The 16,300-nt window shown below is 36.0% G+C and overlaps 2 protein-coding genes across 2 annotated transcripts; both read left to right on the forward strand.

Annotated features, from left to right (window-relative positions):
- Window positions 1-212: 212 nt before the first annotated feature.
- On the forward strand, window positions 213-11,156 carry LOC107774859 (tyrosine--tRNA ligase 1, cytoplasmic). The gene is made up of 10 exons (XM_075218152.1): window positions 213-370; window positions 705-852; window positions 6,663-6,952; window positions 7,042-7,138; window positions 8,081-8,186; window positions 8,279-8,361; window positions 8,527-8,672; window positions 8,772-8,877; window positions 9,797-9,856; window positions 10,847-11,156. Exons 1-10 carry the CDS (start codon window positions 288-290, stop codon window positions 10,865-10,867), a joined length of 1,140 nt encoding a protein of 379 aa, XP_075074253.1. The 5' UTR covers window positions 213-287; the 3' UTR covers window positions 10,868-11,156.
- Window positions 11,157-12,701: 1,545 nt separating this feature from the next.
- Window positions 12,702-15,912, forward strand: LOC107774856 (putative 1-acyl-sn-glycerol-3-phosphate acyltransferase 5). Its single transcript, XM_016594510.2, has 4 exons — window positions 12,702-12,947; window positions 13,313-14,010; window positions 14,144-14,274; window positions 15,434-15,912. The coding sequence occupies exons 2-4, from the start codon at window positions 13,451-13,453 to the stop codon at window positions 15,841-15,843; spliced, it is 1,101 nt and encodes a 366-aa protein (XP_016449996.1). The 5' UTR covers window positions 12,702-12,947; window positions 13,313-13,450; the 3' UTR covers window positions 15,844-15,912.
- The last annotated feature ends 388 nt before the right edge of the window (window positions 15,913-16,300 follow it).

Below are 16,300 nucleotides of genomic sequence, written 5' to 3' on the forward strand. Positions count from 1 at the left end.
GCGAATGACATTTTGCTAAGATATCTATATTAAAATTAAAAAAAATTAATATTCAACTCAACAGATTGTATCATAAGGTAAAGTTAAAATTGGTAAAATAAAATGCTTTAGACAAAAAATGAAAAAATATAATTAGACAAAATTCAGTTGTTGACCGATCAGCCATAGTTCCTGCGCACACGTGGCAAAATGCTATTCGTTCTATCCATCTTCTTCTTCTTCAGAACAGTCGTGCCACTCCTAAACCCTAATTCTCTCTCTCCGCAGAAAAATCTCAGTTTTGAAAGATGGATAACAAAGAAGCTTCAGAAGCCATTGATGCACTCTCATTGACAGCTTCCTCATCCAACCCTTCCATTTCAACTTCGCAGTAAGTCTCTCTCTCTCAGTATGCTCCCAGGGATGATGTAGTTTCTATTTGGAGTACTTTTGTCTAATTTAATTTCCGATGAGCATGTTAAATCGGGTAACACATGACAAATTATTGAGTATTGGAATGTATGACACCGAATAAACAGACATGGAAGATTCATATAGCTGTCCCAATTTACTCAATTAGTTTGGGATAGGGGATTAGTTGATTGATGTAGTGAGATCTCTGAAATTGTGTTTTTTTTTCTTCCCATGTATGAAAGCATATTTTTTTTGTGTGTTTTAGTCTTGTTCGAATGTAAGATTAAATTTGTTGCATATTCTGATTTTAGGATGAGATTGGAGGAGAAGTTCAAGATTGTTAGGAGTATTGGCGAAGAATGCATACAGGAGGATGAGTTGATGAATCTTTTGGCAAAGAAGCCACAACCGGTTTGCTATGATGGTTTTGAGCCTTCTGGTCGAATGCACATTGCTCAGGTACATAAACCTGAATTCCACCCACATTCTAACTTACAGGAACGAACATGATAAAAATTTGCCACTTGCCAAGTGTCTGGTTTGCACAATGGATGTGCTTATTTGCCTTTGAATTCTAATTGAACATGATTGTTTTTCCATTTTGTCGTGATTGGTAATGTACTTTGTTCAGATGCATCGAAAAAAACACCATGGGTTGACTTAAATTGGTTGCTTCTAGCCCATTATTAGCTGAAAGCACTAGTCAATAAGAGACGGTGGAAAGTAGACTGTAGTAGCTTTAAACTTTTCTGGACACCAAAGTGTGGCACGTCTGGGATCTGTGATTGACAAATGAGGAAAAATGGGGGCTTGAGGAAAGGGAAGGTACAATATATATATATAGAGGGTTTGTTCTTGAAATTCTATGATGCCATTACCAAAAGATAACCCAAATTCTGCCAGTAAAGATAACTGGACGATCAAATTTATTTACTAACTGTTTTGGCAAAAACTTTGGCCTGCATATGGAAGAAAATATAATAGTGGAAACTGGAAAGGTATACAGAGGAAAATCTGGTAAATATTTGGCAATTGTTTGTGAACCATTTCTCTTTGTTTTACCATGGAATAATGTCGAGAGATGCATCATTCTGCAGGAAAGTTTCTGATATAAGCTAATACTTTGGAAATTAAAGTATATGCATTAAAGGGGTATTTTCACCTTTGAGTAATGCTGCTCGGTGGGCCGGGCCTGAACCGGACCGGACCGGGCCCGCGGTCCTAACGGGCCTGGTGGGCCTGGTGGGCCGGTCCTGGGTGGGCCGGTCTTGGTGGGCCTCTGAGCCCGTCACGGGCTGGTCTCCATGGTTGAGCCCACGAGCCCGGGACCGTTTGGCCCGGGACCGGCAGGCGGGCCTGGGCCGGTCCTGGCGGGCCTGGCGGGCCCAACGGCTATTTTAAAAAAAAAAAAAAAAAAAAAAAAAAAATCAAACGGCCATATTTAAAATCTAGCCGTTTGGGCTGAAAATATGACCGTTTTTTAAGTTAAAAAAATGGCCATTTGGCCCCCAAACTTTATTTTAACCCCAAACTTTATATAATTACACTTTTCCCCATTTCTCAACTATAAATACCCCCTCATTCTTTCATTTTTATTCACCAATTCATCAATATCTCTCAATATCTCTCAATCTCTCTCAATCTCTCTACTACAATTACTTAATTTATTGTTGAAATTTCGTGAAAAATTGTGAAGTTGTTGAATTGAAGTTTTCAAGTGTTCAACGATTTTCAATTTTCAAGAAGTTGTTCGGCAATCCGGTAAACTCGTTTCAACTCTTACGTTTTTATAATATATTTTTGTGTGGTTTAGTTTGCATAATTATAATTAATATGGCATTTACTTTGAAAAAAATGTTTGGTAAAGGAAAAGATAAAACCGGTGAAAGTAGTGGCCAACCAACTACCCTTCCCCGGCTCCCCGACCTAGAAAAGATAAGCAAGTTGAAAGTAGTCGCCAACCTAGACGTCCTCCTCCTTCCGTAATTCTTGATAGTGATCACCCTTGTTTTCAATTTACCGATAGTGAATTTTATCATAATGTTGCACCAGGTGATAGATTAGATGATGAAATTATGAATGCTCTTTATCCTAATGAAACCATCTTAGAAAATAATGAGGAAAATGAGGATGATGATGAAACTCAAGCACCGGATTTAGATGATACACCTACTAGTCCTCTTAATAACCCAAGTGATGCACCGGTCGACCCACCTGTAGAAACTCCTACTTTTAATAGAGAACCTGCTAAACGCTTAGAAACATCATTAGTTTGGAATTTTTTTACTCAAGTAAGAGAAAAAAATAAGGCTAAGTGTAAAACTTGTGGGAAATTAATGTCGCATAAATATGTAGGAGACCGTAGCGGCACAGGTAGTTTGACTAGGCACATAAAAACACACCCTAGAGATAAGGCTAGATTTTTTCAAATGAAAGCGCATCTAGAGGGGACAAGTGTAGATTCTGCGATTAACCCTAGTACAGGTTCAAATCTAGTTCAACCAGGAATTAACACTGTCACTGGAGGTATTTTATATTACGATCCAAATAGAGATCGTGAAGAATTAGCAAAGATGATTACTGTTATGTGCTTACCTTATACTTTTGCTTCTAATCCTAATTGGGTTCATTATATTAGAAGAGTGTTTAATCCTACTTATAAAGGTTGGCCTCGCGCAACAGTTAAGAGTGATATTTATAAATTCAAACATGAATATGAACAATATTTGCGTTATTTATTTACTCATATACCTAATCGGATTTCTATTACTACTGATATTGGTAGAAGTGGTAATGATTGTGATTACCTAACTGTTACAAGTCATTGGATAGATGAAGAATGGATAATGCAAAAACGCATAATTGCATATAGAATAATTAATTCGCGTCACACAGGTAAATTTATAGCTAACACTGTTGCAGATATTTGTAGATATTTTTGCTTTAGCGATAAAATAATGGCAATTTCAATGGATAATGCTTCTAGTAACACCAGTGCTATAGGCATGCTTACAACAACACTAAATCCTGCATTTACTAATATTTTCCATGTTAGATGTATTTGTCATATTTATCATTTAATTGTCGGTGATGGTATGCGAATATTAAACATAGAAATTGAAAAGGTTAGAATGGCTCTTAATTGGCTTTTTTATTCAAACCGTAGAAGTAGACTTAGAGAGTATTTTAAAAAATGTGATGAATATGGCCTTAGAGAAAGAAAGGTTCCTAAACCTTGCCCGACTAGATGGAATTGTATGTACGAAAGTTTAGTAGTAGCATATGAATATAGAAACCCAATTAATGCAACGTTTAATTCTCGGGTAGGTGGTGAAGATGATGATGAAATGCTTACCACTCAAGATTGGACTAATGTTAAAATTCTTTTAGATTTTTTAGAACATTTTCAAATTGCAACAAATGCATTTTCTGGGCAATATTATCCTACTATTTCAAACTGTTTAGTTTATATTGCAGCACTATCTGATTTGTTTGTTGAATTTAGTGAGGGTGGGGATATTTATGAACTTGCTATAAATGAAATGAAACAAAAGTTTAAAAAATATTTTTTTCCTATCCCTCCTATTTATGGTCTTGCTGCAATGCTAAATCCTACAATGAAATTGGGAGGTCCTCATTTTTGGTATTCAAATATTTATAAGGCTTTAGATCTTTCAAATGAGGAAATTGCGACACTTGCAGATGCAAAAGCTTCAATTAAGATTAACGCTCAAACAGTTTATAATGCTTATCAACTTGCCTTAGAGCATGCTAGGCCAACTATTCCAACCCCTACTTCGTCTAGCTCACAATCCTCTAAAAGAGTTGCGGGCTTAAAAGCTCTTAAATCTTGGACGGAGTTCAGGGGGTCTCAAGGTGAAAATTATGATGAAACTTCACATCTAAATGAGCTTCAAGTTTATTTGTCTCAGGGACTTGAAAAGGAGAATCCAGACGGCTCTTTTGATCTTTTGGAATGGTGGAAGGCAAGGGAAAAACATTTTCCTGTTCTTGCAAGGATGGCTCGGGATATTTTATCAATTCAAGCTTCAACTGTTGCATCAGAGAGCGCTTTCAGTCAAGCAAGACTGCAAATAGGTGATCATAGAGCGTCTATGAGGGATAGCTTGGAAAAATCAGTATTGTTTAGAGATTGGATCCGCTCGGAAAGAAGAAACTTTGGAATTGCAGAAGCACAACCGGCGATAGATGAAGCTTATGAAGAAATGATAGCGGAACTTACGGAGGATTCGGCTTCGCCCGGAAGTGGTGATGAACAAGCTTCTTTTCCACCACCACCAACGCAACCTCCTCCGAACCTTGAAGGATTTATGAGATTTGTTAGAGATAATACATAGAATAATATGTAACTTGTATTTTGGCACATCTTCCTTAGTTTTTTTCCTTCTAATGGTGGTATTAGTACCTTGTTGTGCTCATTCCATTGGGGGAAGGATGACTAAGAAAGATATGTCATTTTTTGGTAATAAAATTTATTGCTTCTACCCATGAGCTTCTTTTCGCAATATTTCTTTGTCTATACTTAGAATTATTTATATGCTACAATATATACATAATATACAATATATATACTACAAGAAAATATATTTATAAGATACAATATATACATAAGATACAATATATATACTACAAGAAAATATATAAGAGAATATATATACATAAGATACAATATAATATACTACAAGAAAATATATTATGCTACAATATATACATAATATACAATATATATACTACAAGAAAATATATAAGAGAATATATATACATAAGATACAATATAATATACTACAAGAAAATATATTATGCTACAATATATACATAATATACAATATATATACTACAAGAAAATATATTTATAAGCTACAATATATACATAAGATACAATATATATACTACAAGAAAATATATAAGAGAATATATATACATAAGATACAATATAATATACTACAAGCAAATATATAAGAGAATATATATACATAAGATACAATATAATATACTACAAGCAAATATATTATGCTACAATATATACATAATATACAATATATATACTACAAGAAAATATATTTATAAGCTACAATATATACATAATATACAATATATATACTACAAGAAAATATATAAGAGAATATATATACATAAGATACAATATATATACTACAAGAAAATATATTATGCTACAATATATACATAATATACAATATATATACTACAAGAAAATATATAAGAGAATATATATACATAAGATACAATATAATATACTACAAGAAAATATATTATGCTACAATATATACATAATATACAATATATATACTACAAGAAAATATATTTATAAGCTACAATATATACATAAGATACAATATATATACTAAAAGAAAATATATAAGAGAATATATATACATAAGATACAATATAATATCAAGAAGTGATATTTATGCATGACAATTTAGTGTTTTACTATTGTTTTGTTATTTTCTTTTTCGTCAAGCACTTTAATAATTAGATATACATATATACTACATATTAATATAGCCATGATACTACAAGAAATTGTCTTTAAAAAAAAAAAAAAAAACCCGCTAGGCCCGCGAAGCCCACGAGCCCGGCCCGTTAAGCACAGGACCATGTGGGCTTAGGCCCGTCACGGGCCGGTTCCACCCATTAGGCCCACGAAGACCGGGACCGCCAGGCCCGGGACCGCCAGAGCCCGGGACCACGAAGCCCGGGACCGCGAGGCCCGGCCCGTTAGGCCCACTAAGGCCCGGGCCCGGGACAAAATACAGCCCTACCTTTGAGTCTTTAAATGAATCAAATTTAGGAAGATCCATGACTAGATTCCAGTTCCAGGTATGTTCAAAATTATATCTGGATGCTGACCAGTTGTAATGTAGACCATTAGGGAAAACACCAGAGTTGGATCTTTTTCTGGTTAAGAAAAAATGAAAAGAAGGGGAATAATCTCCCCATTTGTATGTCCTTGCAGGTATAAGTGTGAGATCTTGAGAACCTCTAGTTTTAGATAACCCCCAATTGCCTTCATAAATATTTTATTATTTGCTGAAATAGACTTGAATTAAATTACCTAAGTGAAACATTGTTGAATAAGTTTTCAGGAAAATTTATATTTATGCCATTCTTTTTTCATGTTACATTTGTACAGGTCAGATATAGTGGAGGGGCTTGTGTGCAGTTATATGTTCTTTTTAGCATCTCATGACTGTTTCGTTCTTTTTTACAATTTCTTTGCTAAACAGGGAGTTTTGAAGGCACTAAACGTCAACAAACTGACTTCGGCTGGCTGCAAGGTGAAGATCTGGATTGCAGATTGGTTTGCGCAGCTAAATAACAAGATGGGTGGTGATCTGAAGAAAATTGAGGTTGTTGGTCAGTATTTGATTGAGATATGGAAGGCTGTGGGAATGAATCTTGAAGGGGGTCATGTGGAATTTCTATGGTCTTCAAAAGAGATTAACTCTAGAGCTCATGAGTACTGGCCACTTGTTATGGACATAGCTCGAAGGAACAAGCTTCCCAGGATTTTAAGGTAAAGGATAAAGCAAGTAAAACTCTCTTGCTTCTCCTGAAAAGGACAGTCAGTGATTGCTTACATGTTTTTTTCCCCTTCATTATAAGGTGCTGCCAAATTATGGGTCGGTCTGAGCAAGATGAGTTGACGGCAGCCCAGATTTTTTACCCATGCATGCAATGTGCTGACATATTCTTCCTTAAGGTAAGCTGTTTTATAACTAACTATTTGTAAATAATTTCTTGTTCAGTTAGCTGGATAATTAAATATAAGCATCTTTTGTGAGACTTTATTGGGAATAATAGAGGCACCTTCACATGGTGTTGTAAGAAGTACTTGGAAGAGGTGATTAGGCAGGACATGGCGTTGCTTCAGCTCACCGAGGACATGACCTAGATAGGAAAGTGTGGAGGTCGAGAATTAGGGTTGAAGGTTGATAGGGAGCCGAGGGTGTCTCTTAGTGCTACCGATAGTATTAGTAATATTCTTATTTCCTGTTCCTAGACCTTTTTATTATATGTTGTTTCTTTCTTACTGATAGTATTAGTAATATTTTCTTATCTCTAGATATTTGTTAGTATACGTGAGTCCTTGTTTTCTTTTCTCTTCTTTTCTTGTTATTGTTATGGTTGGTTGCTTCCTTGTCACTGTTCCTTGAGCTAAGGGTCTATTGGAAACAACCTCTCTACCTTCACAAGGTAGGGGTAAGATCTGCATACACACTATCCTCTCTAAACCCCAATTGTGGGATTACACTGGGTTTATTGTTGTTGTACCTTCACGGTTATTCTTGTTTTAGGCATGCAAGTTACCCCTATAATGTCACTGAACAATTTACTTCTTGCTTGTCTGGGTCAACATTGCAATGTCACTTGACAACCTAGTTCTTGCTTGTCTAGTTTACCAAATGAGTAAAACACGCATTTCAGTTGCTACTAGGCATATAGCTGGATTGCCTTGAGTTTCTAGTTTCAGTGGCATATGCTTCTTGATATGGACAGATATGAGAGCTGCATACATTAGTTTCATTTGTAGCCTGTATTTTTATGTGTGCTTGTCTTCAATCTTCCATGGTCTGTGCGGGAGTGGTAATTATTTGTTTAAATTATGATTCTACCAGCTAAATAAAAATTTTCTTGTTATTAGGCTGACATATGTCAACTAGGCATGGACCAACGGAAGGTTAATGTACTTGCAAGAGAGTACTGTGATGACATCAAGAGGAAAAACAAGCCTATCATATTGTCCCATCGTACGATAATCTTTTTGTATTCTAGAATTCATATTTTACTCAGCTAACTCTTTTGTTTGATATGTTTGTTCCCTTATGATTTTGGCGTGCAGATATGCTTCCTGGTTTGCAGGAAGGTCAAGAGAAGATGTCCAAGAGTGACCCCTCTTCTTCCATCTACATGGAGGATGAAGAGGTATCTAGCTATATATATTAATCACCTGTAACATAGTGCTACATTTGTTTTTAGGTTGATGGCCAGTGTTCATAGTAGATTTCTTAACAGGTGGTTTTGTTGCCTATGAGGTTCTAGTGTAGTGACAGTATTTTTTTTTCCTTGTGCCATGCTTGAACATCAAAGGCAGAAGTAAATCTCAAGATAAAGAAGGCTTTTTGTCCACCAAAGGTCGTAGAAAAGAATCCATGTCTGGAGTACATCAAGTATATCGTCCTCCCTTGGTTTAATGAATTCAAACTTGAGCGAAGTGCTGAGAATGGTGGTGACAAGTGAGTCATTTCATGTATTTCTCATATCCATTCAGCTGGTTTGTAAACACAGCACAATTTTTTAGCTCATCTTTTGGTTTGTTCTTTTTCCCACACTAGGACCTATAAGAATTTTGAAGAATTAGCGGCTGACTATGAAAGTGGGAACTTGCATCCTGCAGACCTGAAACCTGCATTGTCAAAAGCAATCAATAAGATATTACAGGTAGATGGCAACATCTTACTAAGCTGCTGGTAGTTGGTGTTTGTGCTAATCTCTTATGTAGTCCTTGTTTTTAGTATTACATTGATGCATTTGCTAATTTGCCTTTTTGTTTTGCATTGACATTTGACTCTGCATTTTGATATTCTACTAGTATTACTTTAGTAGCTTTAACATGAGAAGTACTCTTTTGATTGTTGGTCTTATTACCTGTAGTTCTTTGATATATACAACTAATTATAGCCCGTTTGGCCAAACTTCTAAAATCAGCTTATTTTGAAAAGTGCTTTTCTCAAAAGTACTTTTAAAAAAGTGCTTTTGGTGAGAAGTAGTTTGTGTTTGGCTAATTAATTAGAAAAGTACTTTTGAGCAGTAATTAGTGTTTGGCCAAATTTTTGAAAACTGCTTCTAAGTGTATTTTTCTCAAAAGTGCTTCTCAGAAAAGTGCTTTTGGAGAGAAGCTACTTTTTTTTGCTTCTCCAAAACTGCTTCTCCTCAAAAGCACTTTTTTTTTTCCTTCCAAAAGTTTGGTCAAACACCTCATTTTTTGGCCAAAAGTGCTTTTGGCCGAAAAAAACACTTTTAGCCCAAAAAAAGCTTGGCCAAACAGGCTATTAGCCCCAACACCCTATAGAATAACTTCTTTGTTTGTAGCGTATTTCATCTCTTTAGAGTATCTTTTAAATTTCAAGGTTCTTATTTTAAAGACTCAGTGTAATCAATCATATATGCAATTTAATATCAACAAATAGTAAATTAAGTTATTGCACACTTGATGGCTAGTACCTGGTGCGCTTCAGGTTGTATAGTTAATATCGAATAGACTACTGTCACAAATTGTTTTTATTTTTTTATAGTTCAATATATTTGTGACTCCACCTTTTTTAGTTGTCCTCCTGACTTAGTTTTCAATGTGGTGCAGCCGGTGCGCGATCATTTTAAGAATGATCAGAAAGCCAAAGACCTTATGAAAAGGGTGAAGGTATGTATTCTTGAATTGCCTAAATGTTATGTGTTGGATAAAATGTCTTATTGTGTTAGCTAGACTTTGTCACTTGAGCTCAGGGTACCATCATTTACTTTTCAAAAGAATTACAAAGGGGAATATATTTTCCTGATTCTACCTTGTCTAGAAAGTTCAACTACTGTTGGTTTGTTTAAGTTGCTCTATTTATCAGAATGAAGATTGTTTAAGTAGTTATTATGATTGAAGAATGGATTCTCAAAGTTTTTCCATGATTTTTGAGAAAAGTAATTCTACTTAGACCATCTTGAAGTTGTGGGTCGGGTTAATCCCCCTGTATCATTCTTTCAACACTTGAACTAAGCCATAAATGTTTTTTGTATTGATGGAGTTGAACAGGAGCTGAAATTATGGTGCTCTTGTCTCTTATCTCAGTTTTCTCCATCCTCAAACAAGAAGTACCCTCGTCTCTTTACTTTTCTTGACCCTCATGTCTTTTGCACCACCACCAACTTGTTGTCGTCCCGTATCTTTTTCACCTTTTGCCTCTCCACTTGATTGCTTTGCTGACTGAATTAGTGAGGCTTCTTGATACAAGAAAAGAGAAATCTGAATTATGGGCTGAGTTGGAGTCAGGCTTTACCCCTTTTCCAAGAGGGATGATTGATTGTCTAATCATATGGCTCAAATTGAATATATCGTATCTCCTAGACTATTGGGGTTGCATTTCTTCCAGTGCAAAACATACTATTTCTAATGAAAAAATGAATGATAAAGCGTACAATTCACATTAACACTGTTCCACATAGTCAAATCCACTCACACATTTTAGTCTAGTGTAGATATTCTGTTAGCAAGCTTAAAAGATTATTTGAAAATTGGACATTCAGAACAATAGCATTAGTATATCATTTTGTCGCCCGCCTTGACCATATTCAAGGGGCAAGTGTTCAAAACTAGTGTTATGGCATCTTTCTGATCTCAGTTTTGCTGTCTTCTGTTGTGCAGAGTTTCAAAGTAACGAGGTGAGGTCTAGTTGAATGAAATGACGTGGGTTAGGAGCTGGTGATGGCTGTCTGGAGGTTCCATCCCATTTTTCTCCTGTTTCAAAACCTTAATAGCTTGGTTTTCCAAGAGACGTTAACATCATAGACATTCACCATTTTGATCTAATATATCTTATTCTTGTGTTATTGAAATATCCGAATCATAAGACTGAATTTTGTAAACTGTGATTTCACAGAGGAAATGCCTCTGACACACTTGTTAGAATTTAGCAACATGGTCATTTCCAGATAGGAAGTAATGTCTTTATCAATTGCCTTGCCTATCTGCCAATTCTGCGCTAATTATGTGTGCACCTCTCTGGAGTAGGTTCATATATATTAAAATGATTAAAAATAAAAATAAACTAGAAGTGGCAGAAAAGGAGTTAAGTTGCTTTGCATTCAAAAGAGAAGGTGACATTTTGGTTCTTGCTTGAAAGCTCAAGAGGCCAATTTTGATTTTATCCTTAATTTTTTGTCTAATAATTGAGTAACTTTTTCTAGTTAAATATGATCCACGGAAATTCTGAAATTTGGCATCATCAGCGGCAACAGTTAATCTTTTTTTAATTATTTTAAAACTACCAAATAAACACAATTTCTGAAGATTTTTTTTTTGTTTTCGAAACAACAGGACTAACAATTTGTGAGTGAGTGAAAACAAGTAATTATTTCATCCGAAATATTCGGGAGAAATTTAAAAATAGTCAGATTTACAACTGGTTATTCAAAAATAGCCCAGTTTCAAAAGTAATCGAAATTTAGCTACTTTTCATGTAAAGATAAATCTGAGCGAAAACACTGTTCAAAACCCGGAAAATACGCCCGTATATTATACTGGAGTTTCAGGATAACTATGCTGGAACTCCAACATATTATACGAGAGTTCCAGCAGCATAAGTACACTAGAACTCCAGCATAATATACTGGAGTTCCAACAAGTATAAATATCTAGTATAATATACTGGAGTTTGGAGTACCGGTGCTCCAGTCTCCCGTATATTATACAGGAGTCAGCAAAGTATACCGGTCCAACATAATATGCTGGAGTTCGTACACAGATGCACCGAACTCCCGTATATTATGCGGGGCCGGTCACTGTTGTAGCAAAATAGTGACGATTTTTCATTAACTTCGTAAATGATGGCTATTTTTGAATGACCAATCCGAAAATTGGTTATACCGTGCTATTTTAACGAAATATTCATATGTAACTTCAACTACAAATATTGAAGTACAATATTTGTAAATGCTCATAATCGAAGTAGTATATGCAAAATTGCAAATAATGAATTTCACAAGCCTTTGGTAGACATTTGGGAAAAAATTGAGTGGAGGTTAAAAACAATAGCATTTGGTGAGAAGTTTTATTGTGTATCTCACACAACTTTCATTAGTTGTGTGAGGCTCTTTTTTGTCTCACAAATTTGTGGATTCCAATCTTACACTTCTGGGTCCACATAAATCTGGGTCCACAAAATTGAGAGACAAAAAAATTGCCTCATACAACTAGTATCAGTTGTATAAAATTTTCCGCATTTAGTCAAGCTGCAAATAACTTTTCGACCATCAACATTATAGTGAAATGAATAGAATTCCTTTATTGCGTATTGGAGCGCTTTCTTTTTTACTAAATCTTATATCGAGGGAAGGAAAAAATCGTAGTTGGAATACAATAATTAGAATCCCAACGGGAATAATAAAAAAGAACTTTAGGACATAAGGAGTCACCATAGAATGTGGTTGAAAAGAGAAGGTACCCACCCCATCAACATCATTGATCATTGATAACCACACAACGGCCTAAATAAGAGCGCAATTATGAGACCTACGAAAAGCTGCTAGAAAATGGGGGCATAATTCCCCCATATACGGGTTGACCCGGCCCGAATCCCGAGCCCGAACCCCGCATACACTGTGTTTGCACGACCATTTTAGAAGTCTCTCCAGTCTTAGCTAAACGTGCACGTTTCTGACTTTTGAGACTCTAGCCACATTGGATCCTTCAACCCAAGAAAGTTTTCAGCTAAATTTCTTAGCTCTTGTTTGCTTCACTTCCCGAGGTATCCTCCCGGTTACATTTCTGAGTACTTGTTTACTTCAAGAATTTGTGTTTGTGTTCTTGAATTCGAGGTCAATGGCTCTTTCTTTTAGTATACAAGTGGACTGTTTATTAGGTTACTGAATTGGGTGTTTAAATTAGGAAAAAGGAAGTAGCTTGTTTCTCATAATAACTATGTGTTTCTGAACTGAATAATGTACCATAGTTGTTTCTTAAAGCCACATTGAGCTAAAAAGCTTGAACTTTCTGTTTAAGTTCTTGTAGTTATTTTACATCAAGGTTTACTTTCTGATGAGTTTATTGCAAGTGTAGAGCTCTCCCTTTTAGTTTTAGCTAACACAACAACTTTTTGTTCATGTTTTACAGGATAATAGAGGCAGTTAGGTCTTTAATCCCATTTGGGTTGATTGCCATTTTGATGCCTAGTAATATTGGAGTTCTGTATTAATTAGTGGATCTTATTAGTAATTGTACTCTGTTGCCTGCAACCTCATTAATGTTCAAATGGCTGATGATTTTGGAAAGCAACCAAGGCACCGTAATCTAACCCCGTTGAGGATGGTAAGGGGTATCTTCTGTCTAATTATGTTAGTACTCTCTGCATTTATACTGTTAGTGTTCTTTGGCTTTTGGCCTGCTATTGGCATGCGAACTATCAATGTCCATTATAGCAGAGTGGGAATATCCTTTGTTTTCGGATGTTGGTTAGCTTTGTGGCCTTTTTGGTTTGAAAAAATTAACAAAACCAAGGTGGTGATCTCTGGAGATTCTGTTCCATCCGCAAAGCGAGTCTTGGTTATTGCAAACCATCGAACTGAGGTTGATTGGATGTACTTGTGGGATCTTGCTTTGCGCAAAGGATGTGTGGGTTCGCTCAGGTATATACTTAAGAGCAGTTTGATGAGATTGCCAGTGTTTGGATGGGTTTTTCATGTCATGGAGTTCATACCTGTTGAGAGAAAATGGGATGCTGATGCATTGAAGCTGCGTCAGATGCTCGGGACCTATCAAGATCCTCAAGATCCACTGTGGCTTGTTGTTTTCCCGGAAGGCACTGATTTCACGTATGTTTTTACTTTCGAATTCTACGTATATGTACGTGGGATTGTGTGTCCTTGTGGCATGATAATTAGTGCATTTCCTCTTTAGTACTAGCGTTAATTAATTGAAGTTAGCGGCTTCGTTGCTTTAATACAGAGAACAGAAGTGCATCCGTAGTCAAAAATATGCTTCTGAAAACGGATTGCCAATTCTGAAGAACGTACTTCTTCCAAAGACAAAAGGTTTTTGTGCTTGTTTGGAGGAGCTGAGAGGTACCCTGGATGCAGGTAGCACTTCTTTTACCTTCTTCCTTGTGTAATTATTTGGACGATGTTAGTAATTAGTTTTCCTGTTTTTAGCCTTCCATAATGTAGGAATACTATTTTCTGATACTAAATTGGATTACTTTAGTGGCCTAAGTTCTCTATTTACTCTTGAGTATGGATTCCATATCTTCATTATCCAATATCGTTCCTCCATGTTCTCACCCAGATGATGCAACTTACAAGTATTTGCTATTACTTCCTCATTTGTCTTGCCTAAACAATGAGAGGCATTTAGCGGATTCATTTAGATGGAGTCTGCTTGTGAACTAAATTTGATGGCAGTACAGTAATTAATTGCCTTCAGATATGGCTGTGTTTTGTTGCATTTGGTTATCAGTAGTATTATGAGGAGGAAAAGGGGATAGAGGGAGAGATGACTTTGTCCTTGATTGTTGTGGTTTCCGGGACATCTGATATTCTTTTAGCAAGCCAGATTGCATCTGCCACAGGTATAACATTAGAGGTAGAATATGAGTCATGCTTCCCCCTTCTGAAGTTAGAATGTGCTCATCTTAATACATGGATATTCTTGGGACTCGGAGGTGGACTCGTGTATTATAGGCCTGTCAGTTGTCATGTCAAAGCTGACCGTGGTGGACAAGGATGTCTGATGTGGATAGATCTATTCTCTGCTGTTTCCTTTTCCTCCTGATGTATGTGCCATTAGTGCCTCACATATAAAAATAGAAGTTCTTTTCCTTTTAGATATGACTAGTCGCTGTCCAATTGAGTGGGAGCAGAGTACTGTCGAGCACAGATGCCTGTCTTATTATCTATACCAATATACCATTCTTTTAGTTGCAGAAACATTAGAATGAGAGCATATCCGAATATATGATTTATTCATTATGGTCATGCATTATTGATTTTAGTATCATCATTAAAATTCAAATTAAATAGAGGTTCTTCATACTGTTCTTTCTCAAGTATACTTTCATTTGGTTGCTAGCTCATTATAACTAGGTGTGCCTCAAGTTATAACATCCTAAAAAGAAAATAATAGAGTAATCGCAAAGATTATCAGGACTTATTAAGCTTAGTTTAGATGCTTTAAAGATGTCACAGTTTCCATAATTTTCCAATTAGGCTTCTTTTGACTGTCTGTTTCGTGCTCTTTCAGTTTATGACATCACAATTGGCTACAAGCATCATTGCCCTTCTTTTTTGGACAATGCCTTTGGGGTTGATCCAGCTGAAGTACATATGCACGTCCGCTGTATTTCTGTTGCCGATATACCAGCATCTGAAAATGAGGCTGCTTCATGGTTGATGGATACATTCTGTGACAAGGATGAATTGTTGTCGGATTTTCATTCACAAGGTCATTTCCCTCGCGAAGGAATAGAAAGTGAGCTGTCTACGGCCAAGTGTTTAGCAAACTTCATCTTTGTGATGACATTGACTGCGATTTGTACTTATCTGACTCTATTTTCTTCCATTTGGTTCAAGATATATGTTTCCTCTGTCTGTGCATTCTTGGCAACAGCTACATACTTCAATTTTCGGCCTTCGCCCATTGTATCTTTATGAATGCAGTCGCCTTTCAAGATTTGAGATAAGCGAGCCTTAATTTGGCACAACTTTCTCTGTTCTGTGAAATTCATTTTCTGTTGCGATCCCTTTAATTCCTTTTCTATATCATACATCAGGCTCTACTATTTTTGTGATTATGTCTTAATGTTCAGTTATTGGTTGACATTCTCATAGAATGTGCCAAGGAATTATTCACATTTGGTAATGGTAGATATCTCCACACACGCGTGCACACACACACACAAAAAAAGATACCCCTCATTTCTCAAGCAAAGTTTTGATATTGTAAAGCAATAAGCTGGAATTTTCCTTTTTCCCTTTTTGTGACCGAACCTTTGATCATTCTACTTGTCGTTTGACGTTAACTTTGATATTTTCTCTCATTTCTGGACCTCTTCCTGCTAGCAACTTTTATAATCGTGTTAGGTCATGAAATTTCCAAGAGTTCAGCCAA

The sequence above is a fragment of the Nicotiana tabacum genome, chromosome 7 (genome assembly GCF_000715075.1).
Source record: "Nicotiana tabacum cultivar K326 chromosome 7, ASM71507v2, whole genome shotgun sequence".
NCBI classification, from domain to species: domain Eukaryota; kingdom Viridiplantae; phylum Streptophyta; class Magnoliopsida; order Solanales; family Solanaceae; genus Nicotiana; species Nicotiana tabacum.